General features: G+C 50.0%; 2 protein-coding genes and 1 long non-coding RNA gene across 8 annotated transcripts in view; 2 read left to right on the forward strand and 1 right to left on the reverse strand.

The window, feature by feature from the left end:
• Window positions 1-7390, forward strand: part of MTA3 (metastasis associated 1 family member 3) — a 172133-nt gene extending 164743 nt beyond the window's left edge. For 2 of the 4 annotated variants that reach the window (XM_043468423.1, XM_043468425.1), the window contains exons 17-18: window positions 5306-5333; window positions 7275-7390. In XM_043468423.1, coding sequence (XP_043324358.1) covers window positions 5306-5333; window positions 7275-7389 — 143 coding nt within the window. In that variant the 3' untranslated portion in view covers window position 7390. Of the gene's footprint in view, window positions 1-5305; window positions 5353-7274 lie in introns of those variants that run through there. The other 2 variants (XM_043468427.1, XM_043468428.1) reach the window with 2 other exon arrangements.
• Window positions 82-14255, reverse strand: HAAO (3-hydroxyanthranilate 3,4-dioxygenase). 2 transcript variants are annotated; one of them, XM_043468433.1, is made up of 10 exons: window positions 14099-14255; window positions 11623-11701; window positions 6786-6869; window positions 6376-6482; window positions 3616-3705; window positions 3215-3258; window positions 2787-2932; window positions 890-958; window positions 619-701; window positions 82-521 (listed from the first exon to the last, which is right to left on the reverse strand). In XM_043468433.1, exons 1-10 carry the CDS (start codon window positions 14176-14178, stop codon window positions 443-445), a joined length of 861 nt encoding a protein of 286 aa, XP_043324368.1. In that variant the 5' UTR covers window positions 14179-14255; the 3' UTR covers window positions 82-442. The 2 variants fall into 2 exon arrangements, with proteins under 2 accessions (XP_043324368.1, XP_043324369.1); XM_043468434.1 differs by lacking the exon at window positions 6786-6869.
• LOC122441617 lies at window positions 13304-22883 on the forward strand. Of its 2 annotated transcripts, none has more exons than XR_006269408.1 (3): window positions 13304-14054; window positions 15535-15650; window positions 22827-22883. It is a non-coding gene; the product is annotated as an uncharacterized LOC122441617 (long non-coding RNA). The 2 variants fall into 2 exon arrangements; XR_006269407.1 differs by lacking the exon at window positions 22827-22883 and adding an exon at window positions 17592-18429.
• Window positions 22884-23309: the final 426 nt, after the last annotated feature.

The raw sequence follows: 23309 nt of genomic DNA on the forward strand, positions 1-23309 counted from the left end.
TCCATGGTCAGCGGGTGCCCAGACCCCCCACATATACCCAGTCAGGGAGCACTCAGTGTCCGACAGAGACCACAGGCCGTGTGTGTGCAGACCCGCAGGCGCTTGTCGGCCAGCAAGCCTTTATTGAGGGCTTCTTGGCGGCAGGCAAGAGCTGCACTGAGCCTGTGGATGGAGGGCGGCGAGGAGCCGGCCCCAGGCAGCAGTCCACCCGGCAGGAGCACGCAGGGCAGTGGGCTGAGGGCTCTTAGGGGAGAAGGGGAGCTGCGGCCCCCAGGAAGCTGGCAGCCTAGCCGAGAGGACAGGAAGAGAGTGGATGATGATCGTGTCCAGGGCCCAGTCCAGGGGACACTGAGTCTCTGAGCAGCAGTGTACGTAGGAACAGTGGGGCTGGGAGAGTTACTTGGCCAGGGTGGGTGCTCTGGGCCCACAGTGGGAGGATCAGTCATCCCAGGGACTTCTTGCAGGCGGGATCCTGGGTCACAGACAGGGCCACGGAGCCTTGCCCTCGCTCCCAGCCATACCTGTGGAGATGCAGGTGGGCAGGGTCAGATAAGGCTGGGACCCCAGGGAAAGGAGGGCAGGTCCACGGCAGGGGGTAGATCCTCCCCGGGGACTCACAGAGTCCCAGCTGGCACCAGGAGGCTGTCATCAGGGGTCAGGCTCAGGCGCTGTCCTTCCATCGTCACCACAGAGGAGCCCTCCTAGGAAAGAGGAGTAGGAGAAGTGAATGGAGCCTGTTGGGCCACAACGCCTGTCTGAGCATCCCTGAGAGAGCTTTGGCAAGGAGGCCCCGGGAACTGGTCCATACTGTGGGCATCCAAGGCCCCAGAGCAGCCCGGCCCCCAGGTGAGGCAGGAGGCGTGCCACCCTCTCCCCGGACCCCACTTGCCAGCTGCCACAGCCATACATCCACGTCCTGTCTCAGGCCTTGGCTGCTGCCTTGTCCGTGGACCATCACCTGGTGGGAAGTGACACAGGTCTTTCTGGTGCATCCTACCCCACGTAGGAGAGGGCTTTGAACCTGGCCCCCAGACACGAGCCCTGTGTGGGGCAGGAGTGGGGCCCACAACACAGCCTCATTTCCATATGCAGAGCAGAGGCCTGGTCTTAGAGAGGAAGGCTGCCCAGGCCCTCCCCACCCCCTTCCCACCCCAGCCACCTGCTCTTTGGGATCACACATGCCTGCCTTTCACATGCACATGGATGTCTGCTCCCTCTGACGCTCAACACAACTACTGCTGAACTGTATGGAGGCACGCCTACCAGGGACATGTGTGTGAACACGGCACAGGGCAGAGCCACAGAGCACACACGTGAACTCCCCAGAGGATGCCCTTCACCCTTCCTCTGTGTGATGTTCGCAGTCTGACCTAAGGAGGTGGAGGAAGTTGGGAGGGGATGAGCAAGAGGGACAGGGAGGCTGAGCCTCTCTGACCTGCATCAGCTCGGAAGCCCACAACCGCTGTGTGGGCCATGCTCCTACCAGCCCTGAGTGGGCCTCAGTAGATATTTGCTGGAGTGAATTGAAGCGGGGAGGAGGAGGGGTGAGAGAATGGGGTGGGAGGGGCTTGGTGGGGCATGCTGGCTCTCATGGCCCTGTGTGAGCTCAGGGCTGGGCTGGCCAGGCCTCTTAGGGTAGGTCTGCATCCAGTGAGCGTCCCTCCACAGGGGTGTCTAATGCAAACTCCCAGGGATGTGACAGTGACCAGCTGTAAAGCACAAGCAAACGTGAGCCTCCTGGCAGGTCTCCACGTTGCCACACTCGCCCTGCTGATCTGGTCCTCACACAGGCCACAGTGATCTTTCTGAACCACCACTCTAGTCTGGTCACCCGCCCTGCTCAACACTTAGATGAAAGTCTCTTGTCTCTAGCATAAGTCCTTGCGCCTTGCCCAGCCCAGGAGAGCTGCTCGCACATGGGCACTGCCTGCTGCTACTCTGGCCATCTAGCAGTTGTGCCTCTGCCCCTACTTCGCTGTCCTGGTTTCCCAACCTCAGCTATTTGCAATGCCAGCCTGTTTCAAGCCTCCATGCCTTTACTCAGGCTTCTCCTTCACCTGGAATGCACTCTCCATCTCCCTTTCTTCCTTTTGCAAACTCCTACAATAGGTTTAAAACTCAGCTTATACATCACCTTCTCCATGAAGTTGTCCTGTCTTCCCTCACAGCCTGGTTCCTCCTTTATCATCCTATGACTTCCTGTAGCTTCTCTACCACAGAACATATCACATAATCATGGCAATTGTTAATGAACTTTTCCATTTATCAGGCCATACACATTCTGAGGGAGTGACTCTATCTTATTTTCCTACTAAAGCCTAAAACATAATAGACACTCAGTAAATGTTGAATGAGTTGAATGAAAGGAGACCAGCTTTGGGTCTCTGTGCAACTCTCCACCCAACCCTCACCCCCAAATATCTCTCCCTCCTGGCTCCCAAGGCTATCATTGGCCAAAGGCCCAGAAGTCCTGGCAGGGGGATGACCCCAGACTCCCAGGAACCCCTCAGTGGATGGGGCAACCCCCTAATCCCTATTCTGAAGGCAAAGAAAGATTGCTGGGGACCATGTAGCCTCCATGGGCTTCCACTCACAGCAAAGCCATCATTCTCGGAGTAAGGGAGGAAACAAGAAGGCCTGTGCTTGTGTCCACAACTGGCCTGTGAGTGTGAGTGTGTGTGTGTATGAGTGTGTCTGTGTGTGTATGAGTGTGTGTCCATGTGTGATTAGTTCCCATCTCCCAGGGCTGCTGGGCTGACGCCCTGGGTGACCCAAGGCTGCATTACCTGGCTCTCATAGGTGTCCCCAAACAAGCTGAGGGGCGTGCCCGCCTGCAGCTCCTTGCGGTGGCCATCCAGCCAGGCCTCCAGGCACATGGGCTCCATGATGGATCGTGTGCTCAGGGGGAATGGCGGTTCCTTGAGCAGCTGGTCTGCACCCACGGCACAGATGTGGTCAGTGTCCCCTGGCTCCACCCACCCAGTCCCAGCAGGCCTGGTTCCCAGGGGTCCCAGCTCGCAGTCACTGGAATGGTCTCTGTCTCCAGCCCAGGCACCAAGTAGCCATGTGGGGGTATATTTCATGCCATCTTCTTGTGCCTTGAGTACAGGGCAGAGGACTCAAAAGGAGATTCTGGTACCAGGGCCAAGACCCACCCTTCCCTGGAAAAGGTCAGGGGAGGGAGAGAGAGAAAGATGGTTCCCAGGGGCCTCACCAGGGTTGGGCTTTCCCGTTCTGTACTGCTCAGAGCTGAAGAACCTGCAGGGACAAAGGAGGAGGAGGAGGGGGCTAAAGACACATGTGCGCGCGCACGCGCGCACACACACACACACACACACATACACTCCGAAGGGCAGGAGCCCACACACACTCATGGCACCCTCACATGATCTGCTGTATATCCACACTCCTTTCCCCTGCCTCCACTCCACAGGGGTGGAGCTTTCCAATCTGGGGCCCTTCCATCCTGGGAGGGGCAGACTTTCTCCCTAAATCCTGGGCATCATTACTCCAGGCTGGTGGATGCTCCCCCAGAGCCCTGCTGGGCTGGGTCTGCTTGCCCCCGGCCAGAGCACAGGACCTCAGGAGGGCAAGGGGCAGGGGCTGGGGGCTCACTCCTGGATGATGGGGGCCAACTGCGTGCCGAGGTCCTCGCAGTAGAACCACTTCTCATACAGGACGTCCGTGGTGTCCCCTACGTAGTACCTGCCAGAGCAAAGGACAGGCACCCAGCTCTTCACCTGGGCGTTGCAGGGCAGCCTCCCTCAGGCCTGGCTCTGCTTGTGGATGACTGGGCCCGGCTGGCTCCGCCGAGCTGACCACCTGCTACATCCTGTTAGCGCAACCTAGTGGCCAATGTGCCCACCCACACCCAGCTCTCCCTGGAGGCCCTGTGTGGCCCCAGCGTGGGAGGGCTGTTATCCACCCCACTCCCATAGCTCTTCCTGGTTCGCCAAACAATACCATTTACCAAGCAGATAGAGCTCTGAGGTTCAGGGGGAAACTATGCAACTTGGCAGGGATTACACAACCTGTCAGTGGCCAAAACAGGACAGATTGGAGACAGTCCTAGAAGCCTAGAGAGCATCAGTGACAAGTGTTTTTCCAAAAGAAGAAGCTGGGGCTGAGTCCGATTCCGGCCCTGCGGCTGGATTCCCACCGGCCTGCTGGCAGTCTAGGTCAGAGCACACGAAACCTCAAGGATCCAGCATGCCACAGATGCCCCCCAGGTAGGAGGGGTCCTTCTCCTTTTGGGGTCATGGATGCCTTTGAGAACTAGAGCATAAGTGCTGTGTCTCTTCTCCGGAGGAAGGACCATATGTCTGTAGCAGGCTTCCTGTGCCTGGAGAACCCCATGAGCAGAGGAGCCTGGCAGGCTAAATCCACAGGGCCACAAAGACCCCACAAAACCCACGGATTCAACTGAGTGACTTGAGCATGCACACAAGACTCCCTGAAGCCCAGCCAGGCCCCCAACCCAGCCTGGCAGGCAACTCCACTGGCCTGAGGAGTATCTGGCAGACCGGGGCCGGGCCTCAGGACCCTGTGTAGGCAGTGCATCTGCTGACTGAATGCCTGATCCCCAAACTTAGCTCCCAGGACCAGGCCAGCTCTGCTCTTCAGCTCCCCCCAAAAAGAGAAGTGGTTCTGCTTACAGACAATGGTTCATAGACACACAGTGCATCCACCCTGCCTGATACCCTAAGTTCTATCCTGGGATGGAGCTGGCTACCAGAAAGTCTCATAACTGGACCTCAATGCCTTCCAGGAATTGCCTTCAGAGTAGCATTTTAATGTTGAGCCCCTGGCTTTTATTAAAGGTCAAAAGCAGATGAAATATGTTATTGACTTTGCTGTAAAAATGTTCCCGAAGATGCTGTCCTCTCCATTACTAAAGACTCCCTATATAAAACCCCACTGAAAATTTTATTTTCACATTTAAGGCCAGGCAGCTATTTCTGCAAGACTATTCTGCAGTAGGTTTGCATGCAGTCATTAACATTGTGGTTTTTGCAAAGCATTTAATAGTATGATAAGTACTCATGAGTTTTTTTTTTTTAATGTAAAAACAAAACTCAAACCCATACTCGCAATAAAACTACACTGTTGTAAGGAACAGATATGCATGGAAAAAAAGATGAGATAGAAAGTGCTTTGCTAGGGTTTTTTGGTGGGATGACTTTTTTTCTGTGTGTTTTCTCTTTATTTTTGTTTTATTGAGATATCATTCGCATACTATAAAATTTACCCTTTTCCCGACAAGTGATTTTAATTTTGTTCATTTTGCTTTCTTATACTTTTCCAGATTTCAAGGACAAACCTGTAGGACTGTGGTAATTATAAAAAAGGGAAACATTTTAAAAATGTCCTTTATAACAGAAGATGTGGGGCAAAGTATCCTGATTTCAGTAGCTTGTTGGGAAATTTTAATTTTCTTAGTTAAAAAATACCTCAAAAATTGCTTAGCTTTTGGAAAAATGAGCCACAAGTTTAGTCCTCCTTTCAGGGGATATTAATCAGGTAACTGATTGGAACCGGATGTGACCTCAGCTATAGAAACACAGCACCCATCTCTGCACCCATGTTCGTCCCCTCCTAGGTGCTGACTCACACTGCCATCGTGTCCGGCCTGGCCCAAACTTTGTATTTCTCTATAGTTCCAGCTTGGCCACTTTCTAGCCAACTCAACTTCCCTGGGCTCTTTTTCTTCATCTGTCGAGTACAGAGGATAACAGTACCCACTGGATAAGGTGATAGGATCGTTGTGAGGATTAAAGGAATAAACATAAAGTGGTGCCCGACAGATAGCAAATGTTATACAAATGTCAGCGCTGGGTGTGGAATGAGCTGGGGTGGAGAAACAAGCAGAGGGCCGCACTAATGGAGACTGACTAAACTCTGGAATTGGAGGCTGGGAGAAGCAGCAGTGTTCCAGGCTGCCCTGGAGTATGATTTTGGCATCCGCTCCCCCACCGCCCCCACCGCCCTGCCCTTCCCCAGCAGACTTCAGTGCAGAAAGCATGGGTTCTGGGACTTCCCTGGGCATCCAATGTTTAAGACTCTATGCTTCCAATGCAGGGGGTGTGGCTTTGATCCCTGGTCAGGGAACTAAGATTCCACTCGTTCTGGGCCTGGCCATAAGGTATCAGGTTAATGGGCTCCCAGGGGTTCACAGAGAATACACCCTCCCCTGCATCATCAGACCCACCCTGCTACCTACCCAAATCCTTCCCTATCTGCCAGCAAATGTAGGATCTCCATTGCCACCAACCCTCTCAGTGGTGGTTGAGTGGCTTTCTTGGGTCTGTCTGGGATCCTTTCCCCTGCTGCTTGCCCCTCTAACTCTGCCCCAGACCCCCGCTCTGACCCATTTACCTGAGCCCATCTAGTTCCGTTTTCAGCCGCTTCCGCTCAATCACCAGCCCCACTGTGTTGGCAAACCTCTGCGGAGAGTGGGGGACCCCAGCAGGCAGGAGGAAGATCTGCACGGGGCGGGGGGCAAGGTGCCAGCAGGGTTACAGTCCCCCACGGAGACCTCAGTGCTGCAGCGCCCCGGGGCCTCCCCAGCTGACCATGATCCGGCCCAGCACCCTCTCTGCCCAGCCCCTACCCCAGGAACCAGAGAGGATGTCAGGCTGGGCTGAGACGGGCATGAGGAAGTGCCTGCGGATGGGGCTGAGGTACAGGTCGGGCAGGTGGGAGGGCAGGAAAGGCTGGGAGACCAAGACTCCACCAAAGCCAGGAGAGTGGACCCCGTGGGCTCCTGTTCCAGGCCCCAGCCTCACCTCTCCCTGCCGAATGACCATATCCCGATGTTTCCCTCGCTCCAGGACTCGGAGAAGCATGTCCCCCTCCAGCTGGTAAAACACCTGTGAGACCGGACAGCGGACAGGCTCTGACCTCCCCACTCCCTCTTCCGGGTCTTTGGCCTGAGTTCTGCCCAGAAAACCTGAGAAACTTCCCGAAGGCCTCACAGTTTATGAGCAGCTTAGTCACTCCTGCCTGAGGCCCCAGCTTCCCCTGACACAGGTCATAGATAAAAGTGCTGGGGACATGTGAGGGTAATACTTTCACGTTAAAGTGATGATCAAGATACCCAGGACACCTTAGGTGGTGTCTGGCTTGGGGGCAGGAGGCTGGCTGAGATGCCCACTGGATAATTTAGGGACCCATCGCCCAGGTAAGGAGAACCACCCCTTGACTGTGTCCCAGGGGCTGGGCAAGCATGTGACTGACTGACCTTGTTTTATTTATTGTGCTGTGCTTTATTGCAGTTCCCAGATATTGCCTTTCTCTTTTCTTTTTTTTAACAAAGTGAAGGTTTGTGACAACCCTGCATCGAGCAAATCTATTGATACCATTTTCCCAACAGTATTATTTCTAAATTAAGGTATATATATTGTTTTTTTAGACATAATACAATTGCACACTTAATAGACTACAGCATATTATAAATATTTACATGCGGTAGGAAACCAAAAAATTCATACGGCTCACTTTATTGAAATATTTGCTCTCTTTTAGTGGTCTGGAACCGAGCCTGCACTATCTCTGAGGTATGCCTGAACATTATCAGAACTCTTTATAACAACCTCCAAAAATATTGTCAGCCCCATTCTGCAGAAAAGAAAAAAGAAAGGCTCGGAGAGTGAAGTGACTTGCTCCAGGTTTTACAGTTAGTCCTGGAGTAGCCGTGTGGACCTGAGTGTAGCTCTGGAGCCAGTGCTGGCTCCTCCGGCCACAGTGAGGCCCTGGAAAGGGGCTGGGCTGGTCCAAACCCCTCTGGAGATCGGCTGGCCATGGAAATGTTGTGCTCAGTCCTGGGAGCTGGGATGAATGGGGGGGGGGGGCTTTGAGGGTGGAAGCCCTCATTTCCTGCTGTCTCCCTGGGGTGCAGCAGGGTGGTGCTGCAGGGCTCCTACTGCACTTGTCCTCTTCCACCCTAAGTCCCTGATTAATGTGTTTACTGAGATTACCCATGGCACTGGGAGGAGGAGGAGGAAGACATATTTTCTCTCTACCAGTCACACATTGCATGGGTGTTAAAAACCCCAGCCAAATAGTTGAAGGGTTGTTATTAATAATAACAATTACTATTATCATGTAAGGAGTTAGAGGAGATAGAGGTTCTTGCCCCAGAGTCTACTAAGAGAAATTAAGTGGGCTCAGGAAAACTAGAGAAATGTGACTTTGCAGTCTGACACACGGGCAAGCTGACACCATGCCCCTGAAGGGCAATTTGGCAAAGGGCAGAAAGAGTCTTCACAGCTCATGCCTCTATAAGGGTTTCTTGGGATGCCAGACCTTTCATGCTGAACTTGACCTAGTCATTCCATCTCTAGAAAAGTGGCTTCAGGGAGTCAGAAGTGCACCTGCCTTGTGGTGGACATGCATGGCTATTTTATCACAGTGCGTGGTAGTTTAAGGCATCACCTGGTCCTCAGCTCAGCCAGTCACCATGTACCTTTGGCCAATTCAGTTAGTCTTTCTATGCCTCCATTTCTTTATCTATAAAATGACAGTATCTACTCAGAATGTTGTCCAGGATGCTATATACAAAGATAGCCAATACATAGTTAGCACTCAGTAATCTCTAGCTATTAATACTAGTGATGGAAAGAATAGAAAAACTAATGCTAATAATAACAAGAGGGGAAATCACATTATTTTATGATAGAGACAAAATATGGAACATTATGCAGCCATTAAAAGCTATGTTTTTGCATAACTGTCAGTAAAATGGAAAAATGCTAAAGTTATCCAGTTAAAGCAAGATTCAAAATGACACCCAGCAGGATTCTATTTATTGTTGTTGTGTAGTCACTAAGCCATGTCTGAGAATTCTAATTACATAGTGTATAATACATGTATAAACCAGGCTGTGTTCACAGTGCCCCCATGAGTGGTGGGATTATGAATGATGTACATATTTACATTTGTCTTTTCTGTATTCTGCACATTTTCTACAATAAACAATCTTTACTCTTATTATTTAATATAATTCATGCAAGTTATTTAAAACAAATAAGAAAAAACCTATCAGTCTCTCTTAGGGAACAATTCTGCAAACTCCCCCAAACCCTTTCAGCTAGGAGAAAGCCTCAATGTGTATGTATGTGGGGGGATGTCCTTTCATGGTTGGAGGGAGAGGAGGAAGGGCCTAGAGAATTCTAAGGAGATGGCCATAGCCCTTAGGCCCTGCAAATATCACGGAAAACAGGAGTGGGGGGGTGGGGCTGGAGTGATGGTCTGGGCCAAAGTCAAGCCCTTTCTGGCAGGCTACAAGGTATTAGTGGCCATTAAACAAAAACACAGAAAGGAAGTGGAATTTCAGAGGCCTGCCCTGTGATGGGTGGGCGGTGGCGGGTGGGGGGTGTTCCCCGGTGGCTCAGCAGTAAAGAATCCACCTGCCAATGCAGGAGACTCGGGTTCGATCCTTAGGCTGGGAAGATCCCCTGGAGAAGGAAATGGCAACCCACTCCAGTATTCTTGCCTAGGAATTTCTATGGACAGAGGAGCCTGATGGGCTACAGTCCATGGGTTCACAAAAGAGTTAGACACGACTGAGCGACTAAACAACACAACCTATGATGAGGGACAGGCCTCATCAGCAGAGATGCAGATCCTGAACAGCAGAAAATTCCAAACAGCCATGGGCAATCCAAAAGGAATGATGCTCTATTTGGAAGTAAATGATGTTTGGGGCCTGGGGCTAACTGGAAGATTAACTGTACCCACTCAAGCAGCTGCTGAATCAAATCTGGCCTGCGCAGCCTGGAAAGGCCTTACAGGCAGGCAGGGCCAGAGAGGGGCTGAGGGTGCAGAGAACCCAAGCACCCCCACTCTCTGCCAGGTGTGCACATACCCTACACACTGCATCCTTCCACCAGGCAGGGGCTGATGTCCCCCATCAGCTGCAAGGAAATTCGCGCAGGCTCAGAGAGGTGGCATGCATATGTGCTCAGTCGTGTCCAACTCTGTGACCCTGTAGACTGTAGCCTGCCAGGCTCCTCTGTCCATGAGATTTCCCAGGCAAGAATACTGGAGTGGGTTGCCATTTCCTACTCCAGGGGTCTTCCTGACCCAGGTGTCAAACCCAAGTCTCCTGCAGTTCCTGCATTGGCAGGCGGATTCTTTACCACTCCACTACCAGAGGACCCCCCTGGTGATGGGAGGTGAAAGAAAGTGAAAGTGAAAGTCGCTCAGTCAAGTCTGACTCTTTGTGACCCCATGGTCTATACAGTCCATGGAATTCTCCAGGCCAGAATACTGCAGTGGGTAGCCTTTCCCTTCTCCAGGGGATCTTCCCAACCCAGGGATCAAACTGGGGTCTCCTGCATTGCAGGTGGGTTCTTTACCAACTGAACTATCAAGGAAGCCCATCCAAATCACGTGGTTGGTAAGAGGGGGACTCCAGGTCCACCTGACTCCCAGCCCAGGCTCTCTTGCACTTGTTCACCCCAAGGGAAGGAATGGGGTAAGTGGAGCGCATGTGCTGGGTGAAGCCTGGGCACCTGAAAGGCAGAGACCTGAGGTCAGCCAGGAGAAAAATTCAGCTCAGTGGCTTCCCTTCCCTCACTGGAAAGAAGCCTGGCCCCTGGAGTCTCCTTTGTTCCAGCTGGGTGAGGACAGGCAGGGACAGCAAACGCACTGACACTCAGTCCTGTGGCTGCCAGGGTTTGACCTGCGGCTGGCACTCTCCCTCACCTTAGGTGGAACCAAGCCATCAAAAACAACCTCTAGCCAAATTCCTCCCAGCCACCTGAGTGTCCCTCCAGAGCGAGACACCTGCTCAGGTCATCCCTCCCCTGAAATCCAGCAGTCAGGGCTTGGTTTGGACCCCTCAGTGGATAGTCGTCCACCAGAGTGGGTGGGGTGGAGTCTGGTGACCAAGCTGAACCCTGGACCTTGAACCCTAGCAGCAGGTCCTCCGGGAAGATAGGTGCCCCCCAACCATGACGATCCTTTGCCACCAGAGATTCTAAGAGCTGGGAACCCATCTGTGTCTCTCAAGGGGACCCATCTTTTTACTTTTGATTTACTTTTGCTTACTCACTTTGGGGTAGGTAGTATGGAAACACAGCTCAAAATTCAAGGTACAAAAGGGTTTTCAGTACAAATCCCTCCTCCCACCTGCCCACCTGTTCATCAGATAGCTCCCAGCAACTGATGTGCCTTGTACCCGCTAGATAAGGAGGGGGGCCTCCCAGTCCTAACCCTTCCCAGAGAACTTGGCTCCTGGGAACAGAGTGGAGCCCCAGGTCCCTCTCAGCATCTGGGTCCCATTTTGGAGGCCAATCTTGCATTGTTCAGGTGTGGGGGTGAAGGGACTGGGGCATCCCCTTGGACCATGGATGGCCCCTGTGTCCGGGGGCTGATGCCCAACAGCTGGAGCCTCTCACCCCCGCAAAGCCTGGGCTCTTTCCTGTGGCTTCTCCAGCAGGGTTTCTTCAAGGATGGAGCTGTCAAGGGGGTCACTGGTGCCCACAACTTCCAGGCAGCAGTTTCGCACCGTGGTTTTAGTTGTGCCCCAGTCCCCGCCATCCACAGGCTCTGGTCCCGGCAGGGGAAGTGACCCTCGTTCTGGGCTGGGTCAGGGGAGGGGGCAGTCGGCAGGCCTACCTCCTCACCCTCCTCGATGTGGTAGTCCTTCCTGGAGTTGGGACCCCCCACGAACATGATTTTGAGCTGCTTCTGGTGCCTGCAATGGATGAGGGGGGTGAGATCCTGAACTGACTCATAGGAGAGGACAGGAGGGTTGCAGGGGCCTGTGGGGGGTCTGGAGGAGGCCTGAGTACACTTGGGAGAGGGAGAGGGCTATTTCTGTGTCACTGTCCCTGAAAGTCTCCATTTTCGTCTGCATGTGCATCCAAGGGTCTAGGTGTGTGTGTGTCTGTGACTGTGTGCGTGCCCATGTCCTTCCTCTGCTCAAAACCCTCAAGCCTCGGGACTTCCCCGATGATCTAGTGGCTAAGACTCCACGCTCCCGATGCAGGGGGTCTGGGTTTGATCCCTGGTCAGGGAACTAGATCCCACATGCAGCAACTAAGATCTGGCGCAGCCAGTTAAATAAAAGCAACTTTCCAGCAGCTTCCTATGTTTCCTCTGCCTTATATTCATTCATATGTTGAAATCCTAACCCCAGTACCGCAGAATATGACCTAATTGGGAACTAGGGTAATTGCAGGTGTAATTAGTTAAGCTATGATGAGATCACACTGGCATGGGGTGGGGGGAGTGCTCTAACCTAATATGACTGGTGTCTGGAAGACTGGAAGATTTAGACACAGTCACACTTAGGAGGAGAATGCCATGTGAAGATAAAGGCAGAGAGCGGAGTGATGCTGCAGAAGCAAGGAATGCAAAGGCTGCAGCCGAACCTCCGGAATCAAGGAGAAGCTCGGAGCAGCGTCTCCCTCACAGCACGACGGGACACAGCAGCTCTAGTGGGCTTCCCCCTTCCTTCTGCCCTGGGGCTCACCACATCTGCCTGCCTGCCTACCGGTACCCCTTGTCTGTTTCTGTGTCTTGGCTGCCTCCTCCCACCAGAATGTCCGCTCCAGCAGGAAGGGGCTTCCGTCACTTTCTTCCTGTCTACCTCTGGGGTCCAGAGCTGTGCCTGGCATGTGGTTGGTGTTCACATGCTCACATCTGCTGAATGAGTGAAGGGAGGACCTGTACTTTGTGGTTACTAATATCAGGGCAGTGCTGGAAAGCGGGGTGGGGGCCTGGAGGCTGGTGCAGCCTGGAAGTGCCCAGGGTGATGAGGGTGGAACCACAGCAGCGGCGTGGGGCTGGAGAGGAGCAGATGAATGTGAGTCACCATGAGGGGGAGGAGGTGGAGGACTGAAGTGAGACTATGGAGAGAGATGCAGTGGAGGGGAGAGTTGGGGGTGACAAAAGCACTAGAAGAGACAAGGTTTGGGGGTGGGGGATGTTGACTGTTACTGCAGTATTGCACAGTCACAAGAGGGTGGACTTTGGAGTCAAACTCTTGCATGGGCTTGGACCCTGCCCCACACTAGCTTTGCGACATTGGGTAAGTTCCTTGTTAAGATTTCCCACCCTAGACTAGGACTTCCCTTGTGGCCTAGTGGCTAAGACTCCATGATCCCAGGGCAGGGGCCTGGGTTCAATCTCTGGTCAGGGAACTGGATCTCGCATGCCACAACTAAAGATCCTGCATGCCACAGATCTCAAGTGCTGTAACCAAGACCCAGCACAGCCAAATAAATAAATATTAAGAAAAACAAATCCCACTCCCATCCTACTGGGAGAATTACATGAGATGATATGAAAATACCTGGTAGTCTCCAACTAGCCAAGGTGTTAGTGATTGGAGCTGGGTGGCTTGAAAAGCTACCTGGTTGATGTTCTGTGGACCCAGCAAACACAAGACTGTGACCCTGGAGCTGGGGAGCACAGAAGGCCCCACCATCCAGGTGACTGAAGGGGAAGGAGGTGAAGAGGCCACAGGGACGGCCTGAGACCTCAGCTGGAGGAAGACTGTGCTGGACCAGGGTCCGCCCTGTTGGGTGCTGGGGGCAGAGGTGGCTAGGGAGGCCTGGTGGAAGTCTGTGTGAGTGTGCCCAGCTGCAGAGGGGGCCAGGAAGAGCATCAGAGAGCCTGCCCCAGGAGCTGACCCTCTGACCTCACCCTCCACCTGCAGCTTCCTGGACCCAGTAGGGGTGTAATACTGGGCGGTTCCCAGACCTCGGTTCTATTATAATTCTGGGGCATCAACCTCGCCGCCCCCCAATTTCTGAGAATCAGTGGGGGTTGGAGTGCTGCTTCTCAGCCCTGGAAGGCAGGGCTACCACTTAGCACCTGCATCTCTCTCATCTCGGTCGGTCACCCAGCTTCCTCAGACGGCAAGGCCACAGTTTCCATGCAGTCACCAGAAAGAGGAACAGAGGAGGGTGGTGAAACCCGGAACAGTCCGTCCTCACCCTCCTATGAACACCACGAGGATGGCATCCCCCTTTCTGCAAGCTTCCGGGTGGAGGAACTCAGAGCGGGAGATTGAGGGGAGCAGTTGGAAGGATGGCGAGGAGGTGAGAACAGAGGGCAGGAGGGTGGGGGCGTGCGTGGGACTCACAGGAGCTTGTTGCAGACGGGGGGCAGGAAGGAGCCCCGGTTCTCCTCCACCCACGCCTTCACTTTCACTGGGCGCTCCATGGTCTCCCGGGAGCCGCACTCCTGAGCCGTGTCCTCCGCTCTGTCGAAGGGGCGCGCCTCTGCCCGGACACCTATTGGCCGCCTGGTTAATAAGCATCCTGAGGGTCAAAGGGCGGGGCAACAACCGGGACTCGTCGTGGCCCCTCTCGGACTTTGGTCTGGAACTCCACCCCCCACCTCGCGCTCGGTACCGCCCAGCGGGCCGCTCGCCACATCCCGGGCTCCCTGCCCAGCCGCGTGAGAGTGGAGCGCCCGATCCAGGCTTAGGACACGGGATCCAGAACCTTCCTGGTCCCTTGCCCCCAGACTTTCCACCTGGGACCCAGGGAGACCCCCAAAGAAATCCTGTAAGGAGGAGAAGGCGGGTTTGGAAACCGAAGCGCCTGATCACTGGGTTGCTGACACTGGATTGAGGCCTCAGTTTCCTCATCTGTAGACTGGGAATGTCGGGGTTGCACAGCGGCCACCATAGGCCTCGATTGATGTTAGTCCCCTGTCCGGTCACTAGGGCAGAGGTCAGGCCAGAGCCCGCAGGTGCCATTTGCTCGGCTGTGTCAGTGACTGGTTGGAGAGAGGACGCAGGAGGGGCGGGGAGCGCAATGCTGGGAGGCCGTGATGCTAGACAGGGAGCCGCCAGGCCGGGCTTGGGGCCTCGCCCCTCACCTACGCTCGCAGGTGGCAGGCAGAGCGCCGACAGGGTGCCTGGCGCTGTTCTGAGCTCCTTTCGTGTCTTGGGGCATACTCAAATCACACCACAGTTTACGAGGAGTTTCACAGATGCAGAACCGGGCACTGGGACCGGGAATCTGAGATGAGGTGAGGAGGGCGGACAAACCTATTGCGCTGATGATTCCAGCCTGGGGTGAGAGCCGCTACCCCGGATCCTCGCGAGCGGGCGGAGACGCGATCCTTCCCCGCGGAGGCGGGGAAGGCCAATTGGACACCTGCTTTCTTCTCTTTCTTCCAGACTCAGAATTCTTGGGAAGATTGCAAGTGTTGGAAGAGGGCCGGGAGGGGAGGTGGTGGTGGCGGGGGCGGGGGGGCGGGGAAAGGATCAGAGCTGACACCAGAATCTAGACTGGAGAGTTTAAGAAATTCGAAACTCCTCCGACTCCTGTTCCCCATCCCATCTTGGCCCCTCCCTGCTACGTAGGGTGGGGGGGTTTTCTCATTATCCTCAGTCACAGCGCTCCAGGTGCAAATGAAAACCCAGTCAGTAGCAAACAAGATTCCTGCCCTCCCTCGCTGGGAGCCTCCTGTTTCCTCTCCACGCACCCCCTTCCCTTTCTCCCTCCTTTTTCTTTTTATTTATTTAGAACTTTTTTTTTTTTTTTTTTGCTGAATGTTTCTTTCTAGAATCTTGTTTGGCACCAAAACAACTGAAACCATCTTCTTTATCTTTCTCATCTACAAGAAAGCAGAGGAGATTTAAACAATGACACATGAAACACCAAGGATCTAGGATGTGTGAGGTTTGCGTTGGATGTTTGTTAAATGGAAGGGTGGGTGGGTGCGTGGATAAAGGCATGAATGAATTCCCACTAAAAGGGGAAACAAAAACCAAAAAACTCCATGATTTCAGCCCAACAGAAGTTGTGATATGTAGTTCAAGGAAAACAATGACAGTTATCCTGCATCTTATTTTTTTAAACTTTTTATTTTATATGGGAGCCTAGTTGATAAACTGGAGAAGGCAATGACACCCCACTCCAGTACTCTTGCCTGGAAAATCCCATGGACAGAGGAGCCTGGTAGGCTGCAGTCCATGGGGTCGCTAAGAATGGGACAGGACTAAGCAACTTCACTTTCACTTTTCACTTTTATGCATTGGAGAAGGAAATGGCAACCCACTCCAGTGTTCTTGCCTGGAGAATCCCAGGGACGGGGGAGCCTGGTGGGCTGACGTCTATGGGGTCGCACAGTCGGACACGACTGAAGTGACTTAGCAGCAGCAGCAGTTGATAAACAATGTTATATTAGCTTCAGGTGTACAGAAAAGTGATTCAGTTATACATACACATACATCTATTCTTTCTCAAATTCTTTTCCCATTGGTTATATAATATTTTTAAAAACCTCTTTATTTTATATTGGGGTATAGCCAATGAATAATGTGATAGTTTTAGGTAAAGAGCAAAGGGGCTCAGCTATACGTATACATGTATCCATTCTCCTCCAAATTTCCCTCCCATCCAGGCTGCCACATAACACTGAGCAGAGTTACATGTGCTATGCAGTAGGTTCTCCTTGGTTATCCGTTTCAAATATAGCATTGTGTACCTGCCAATCCCAAACTCCCTAACTATCCCTCCCCACCATCCTTCCCCCGTCCCTGGTAACCATCTACAAAATTTACAAACAGCTTAATATCATTTAAAAAAACCCAATTAAAAAATGGGCAAAAGACCTAAATAGACGCTTTTCTAAAGAAGACTTACAGATGGCCAAGAGGCACATGAAAAGATGTTCAACGTCATCTTTGAACAGAGACGTTCAAAGAGAAATGCAAATAAGAACTACAATGAGATATCACCTCACACTAGTTAGAATGGCTATCATCAAAACCACCACAAATAATAAATGCTGGAGAGGGTGTGGAGAGAAGTGACCCCTTCTGCACTGTTGGAGGGAATGTAAACTGGTACAGCCACTCAGGAGAACAGTATGGAAGTTCTTAAAGAAACTAAAAATAGAGCTACCATACAATCTTGCGATTCTACTCCTGGGCATGTATCTGGAGAAAAATATGGTTTGCAAGGATACACGCACCCCAATGTTCACTGCAGCACTGTTTACAATAGCCAAGACATGGAAACAAACTAAATGTTCTTTGACAGAAGAATGGATAAAGAAGATGTGGTACATATATACAATGGAATATTCCATAGCCATTAAAAGAATAAAATAATGCAGCGACTTGTATGAATTTAGAGACTGTCATACTGTGTGAAGTAAGTCAGACAAAGAGAAATATCATATGATATCACTTGTATGTGGAATCTTAAAAAAAAGACATACAAATGAACTTATTAACAAAACAGAATCATACTCTCATTTTAACCTAACTAGTCAAACAACATGGATAATTGAGGCTACAATTGATTGTCTGAGGTCTGAACTATCCAGATTAACCTTAAATACAGGCTAGATAATTTGCCACATGGTTTCTGTAAAGTATGCCCTTTAGTTTGTGCTGCATAGATAAAACACCATGTCAATTCAATTGGCAAGCCTTCTAGCTTGGGTGTTGGGCACCATTTGATCCAATGTTCAGAAAATAAATTTTTACTGATTTTCAACAATTCAAATTTTATTTGAATTTCAACAATTCAAATTTTATCTGCGTGTTCTGGCATTGTTTGGTCACAGTCATCTGGACTGCTTCCAGTTATTGACCCATGAGTTCCTTCTAGTTTCTGGATCTTACCTGCTCACAGCAGCCATCTCTCCCCTCTGCACAAAGAAGCTCATTGCACCATGGTGTGAGAAGCTGTCTTTGCCTTAGGACCAGAGCTCATCAGAGCCTCTCCTGGTCGCTGGTGCCTGGCTTTGGTCTCCCCTGGATGGCAGCTGCCTGCCCAGGTCACTAAAATCAGTAGACGCTTCTAGGCTTTACTGAGTCTGACTGCTGCTAACAGTATGATCTCTTCAGTCTCTCAATGAACAGAAGTTTTTTCTCCAGCCGATCCTATCTGAGCTTACCTTGATCTGTCTCTGTCTTTCTTCCACTTTCCCTCCCTTTCATATAGTTCAGCAAATGTTTAAGAACAAACATGAGGGCTAGTCATGAATTGTACTAGTTATTTGGAAATCTGGGTTCTGGTTCTGCTATCTCTTTTATTTGTATTATTTACAAGTGTGTTTACATTTTTTAGATACATGATTGGTTTGAGGGGTTTTTGTTGTGTTTTGTTCAGTTATCATTTTGTTTGTAATTTCTATTTTATTGCATTGGGGTGACTGAAGATGGTCTATGTATTATTTGGGGATGGGGGGTGTGTTAAAATTTCCTTTGCAGCTTAGTCTATGGTCAATTTTTGTGAATGTGTATTCTCTGCTTAGAATGTAGTTCTATAGGTTTCTATTAGCCTAACCTGTTGTGTTACACAAATAATCTCTTTCCTAATTTATCAAGGTGCTCATGGGTGCAAATAATAGGGACCCCAGTTAAACAGTTAGAAATGGACATGGAACAACAGACTGGTTCCAAATAGGAAAAGGAGTACGTCAAGGCTGTATATTGTCACCCTGCTTATTTAACTTATATGCAGAGTACATCAAGAGATACTCTGGGCTGGAGGAAGCACAAGCTGGAATCAAGATTGCCAGGAGAAATATCAATAACCTCAGATATGCAGATGACACCACCCTTATGGCAGAAAGGGAAGAAGAACTAAAGAGCCTCTTGATGAAAGTGAAAGAGGAGAGTGAAAAAGTTGGCTTAAAGCTCAACATTCAGAACACTAAGATTGTGGCATCTGGTCCCATCACTTCATGGCAGATAGATGGGAAAACAGTGGAACCAGTGACTGACTTTATATTTCTGGGCTCCAAAATCACTGCAGATGGTGATTGCAGCCATGAAATTAAAAGACACCCACTCCTTGGAAGGAAAGTTATGACCAACCTAGACAGCATATTAAAAAGCAGAGACGTTACTTTGCCAACAAAGTTCCGTCTAGTCAAGGCTATGGTTTTTCTAGTAGTGGTCAAGTATGGATGTGAGAGTTGGACTGTGAAGTAAGCTGAGTGCCGAAGAATTGATGCTTTTGAACTGTGGTGTTGGAGAAGACTCTTGAGAGTTCCTTGGGCTACAAGGAGATCCAACCAGTCTATCCTAAAGGAGATCAGTCCTGGGTGTTCACTGGAAGGACAGATGCTGAAGCTGAAACTCCAGTACTTTGGCCACCGGATGCGAAGAGCTGACTCACTGGAAAAGACCCTGATGCTGGGAAAGATTGAAGGCAGGAGGAGAAGGGAACGACAGAGGATGAGATGGTTGGATGGCACCATTGACTCGATGGACATGGGTTTGGGTGGATTCCGGGAGTTGGTGATGGACAGAGAGGCCTGGCCTGCTGCGGTTCATGGGGTCGCAAAGAGTCAGACACAACTGAGCGACTGAACTGAACTGAACCAGTTAAACAGTGGCTTAACCATGAGAAAGTGAAACTTATGTAACTGGATGCCCAGAGGCAGGATGAGCCTATGACCCGGTGGTGTTGTCACAGACCCTGTCTTTTCCATCCTCAGATCTGCTATCTGTAGCATAGCTTCTTCCCAGGGTTTGCCCTGAAGGGCCACGAGATGTAAACTAACCACAGTTTTTCCTTTAAATAAGGGGTTTTCAACCTTGGTACCATTGACATTTTGGGTGGAAAGTTGTTGTGGGGGGCTGTCCTTTGCATTGTAGGATGTTTAGCACATTTATGGCATCTCCCATTAAGATGCCAATATCTTCTCCCCAGTTGGGACAAACAAAAATGTCTCCAGACTTGCCAAATGCCCCTGGGGTGGGGGAAATTGCCCGCAAGTGAGAACCAGGTGTATTTACTGGCAATAAAGTTTCACATACCCCAACCTGAACCCATTCCTGGAGTGAAAGGAGGGATATTCTGATTGATTTATTCAAATTAAAACTTGTCCTTGAAGCTGGAAGCTGAGTTGGCTTCCCTCAAAGTCTGTGGCAATATGGGGAGGGGTGGGGTAGTCACACAAAACTCTGACTCATGACTGAGAGGTAGGAAATGATGCTCAGAAGGTAGTGAACCATGTCTGCTACTCTTGAATTTTACTGTTTTCTTTGACCCACTGCCCCCTCTACCTTCTATTCCAATGTGTCTAGTATTTATTCTTAGTTGAAAAAACTTTTTTTTTGGCCATGCAGCAAGGCATGTGGGATCTTACTTCCCCAATCAGGGATCAAACTTGTGTCCTCTGCATTGTAAGTGAGGAGGCTTAACTTCCGGACTGCCAGGCAAGACCCATAGTAGTTATTCTCTAAACATGTGCATGAATGTAAACTTGTAATTTCTAACATGTACTGTTAACAAGCATCTGTATCCACCCCTAGATCAAGACAAGAATAAAGGAATCTGGACAAGATCTAGCTCCCTGCTGGAATTCCCTCCTGGCAACTTCTACATTGATATTTTAGGTTCTTATTTAAAAGTTTCATATTGGCAATAGTTAGATGTCTTAATATGTTTCCTAATGTATTAACCAGTTATTAATTGTCTCTCAGCCCCAAACTCACTTTCTATACTCTGCATTATAATACAGGGGCTGGGATTCTGCAAACTCCATTTATGCTTTACCAGCTGGTTTTATTAGGCCCTGCAAAGTGGAGGTAATGGAGGGAGACTGCAGGGATGGAAGAGGGAGAAGGGACTTGCTCTTTCCTGATTGCTTCCTGTCTGTCTCCTGTCTGCCTGTGGCTCCTGGGCTCATCACCTTGGCTTTTTCCTTTAGCAGTTTCTAAATCCAATTTGCAGTTTTTCCAGTTCTCGAAGAATCAGCTTTAAAGTGACCCCATCAGAGATACCAATTCCAGAGGCTGGCGTGACCTCTCAGAGGTCTGAGTTTCAATTCTGTGCAAGTCTTCCTCCACCTTCCAAGATTTAGTAATTCAACTTCTTTGGTTCCCTCAGTCCTAGGGGATAGAAACTGCTTCTTACAGTTGTTACCTCTGTGATACTGCAGATTTTTTGTTTTACTTTTTAGTTACTAGTTAGCAAGTTTAAGCCTAGTTAACAATTCTCTGTATTACATTCTCTTTGTTAAATAACTGGCATGATTTCTGTCTCCTGACTGATATACTTTAATAAGCTTCATTCTCTATACTTTAAAGACTTTTTTATGGTTGTGACTTGCAACTCAGGGAGGGTTGCTGCTGCTGCTAAGTCGCTTCAGTCGTGTCCGACTCTGTGTGACCCTATGGGCAGTAGCCCACCAGGTTCCTCCAACCACAGGATTCTCTAGGCAAGAATACTGGAGTGGGTTGCCATTTCCTTCTCCACACGGAGGGTTAGGTTCTAAGATTGAGGCATCAGATCTTAAACGGGCTGACCCTCCAATATACTGCATCTCTAATGTGATCAAAGTTGGCTGTTGGCCCTGGGATGGAGCCTGCAACCTCAGCTAAGACCCCACTGGACAGGGAAGGGCGGGGCAAGGCAGCTGAGAAGAAAACCCTTCATCTGCATGGTGGTCACTGTGAGCTTTTCAGGGCTGCAAAGAGAGCAGGAAGTGGATGTCTCCTTGTCACCTCAAAGGCGGAAGTCCTCGGGGAGACATTCACTGGCCAGCTCTGCCATGAGATTTCAGTTTGGCTTATATAGCTGCTACATTTCCTTCTTCTGACTGAGGGCTCCCTCTCCTCCCTCCTTCCTCCTGTGGAGATGATATTCTATCCATGGTCCTCTTTTCCCTCTTTGCCAGGAGCCACAAATACTGCCTCCTTTCTAATCACTCTGTGTTAGACACTCCCACGGCCCTCTTCCCCCATTCCCCAACACCCTGTGGCATCTCCCTCATTCTTCCAAGCATGGATCTCAAGCCTTGGACAGGAATAGACATATGTGGGCTCTTACGAGTCCAGGACACTGGGGACAGTGGCTGAACTTGGCATTTCTTGTAGCCCAGGTGTCATGGAGGAATTCATACTTACTACCTACAGAAGAGGAAACAGAAATGTCAGCCACTCCTGTAACTTAATTTAAAAAATGATCAAAACCTCCAAAACAAAAAAAGACAAAAACAACAAAATGATGGGTGAAAGGTTTGAACAAACCTTTCATAAAGAGTCACAATAGCCAATAAGCATTTCAAAAAAATGCTCTATACCATTAGTCATCAGGGATATACAAATTAAATCTACAATGAAATATTATTACACACCCAGTAGAACAGCTAAAATTAAAAAGATTACCAATACTAAGTGTTGACAAGTATGCAGAGCAATTAGAATGTCCCCCCAAATTAAACACTTTTGTGCATCAAAGGACACTATCAAGAGTGAAAAGGCAAACCACAAAATAGGACAGAATATTTGTAAATAATATCCAAAAGAAGTGAAAGCAGGACCTTGACCAGGTATTTGTGTACCCACTTTCATAGCATCATAATTCACAATAACCCAAAGATGGGGGAAATCTGACTGTCTATTGACGGATGAATGGATAAACAAAATGTGGTATATACATACAACGGAAAAAGAATGACATTTTAACACATGCTGCAACATGGATAAACCTTGAAAACTTTATGCTAACTGAATTAAGCCAGACATAACAGGATAAATGGTGTATGATTCCACTTATATGAGGTACCTAGAATAGCCTGGAGAATCCTATAGACAGAGGAGCCTGGCAGGCTATAGTCCATGGGTTGCAAAGAGTTGGACACGACTGAAGCGATTTAGCAGCAGCAGCAATCAGAATAGTGAAACTTGTAAAGACAGAGAGTACAATAAAGGTTATCAGGAGCTGAGGGAAGGGGGATGGAAAGTTTACTGTTTCATTGGTACCAATTTTCAGTTTTGGATGGTGAAATAGTTCTGGAGATGGACAGCGGTAATAGCTGCACAACAATATAAGTGTACTTAATGCCACTGAATTGTACACTTTTCTTTTTGGCACGACTGGCAGGATCCCTGACTAGGAATTGAACCTGGACCACAGCAGTGAAAGCGCTGAGTCTTAACCACTGGACCACCTGGGAACTCCCTGAATTGCGCACTTAAAACAGTTAAAATGGCAAGTTTTACCTTATGTATATTTTACCATGATTAAAAAATGCTTTAAAAAAACTATACAAAAACCTATCTTACAGAAAAATGATACTGACGAACCTATTTGCAGGAGTAGAGATGCATGGAGAACGGACTTGTGGAACAGGGAGGCAAGGAGATGGTGGGATGAACTGAGAGAGCAGCAGTGACGTATATACACTACCATGTGTAAAATGGCTAGCTAGTGGGAAGTTGCTGTAGAGTGCCGGGAGTTCAGCCGGGTGCTCTGTGAAGAGCTCGAGGGGTGGGAGGGAGGCGCCAGGGGGATATGTGTATACTATGGCTGATTCACGTTGCTGTGTGGCAGAAGTCAACACAACATTGTAAAGCAATTATCCTC

This window comes from Cervus canadensis, chromosome 5 (assembly GCF_019320065.1).
Source record: "Cervus canadensis isolate Bull #8, Minnesota chromosome 5, ASM1932006v1, whole genome shotgun sequence".
Lineage (NCBI taxonomy): Eukaryota > Metazoa > Chordata > Mammalia > Artiodactyla > Cervidae > Cervus > Cervus canadensis.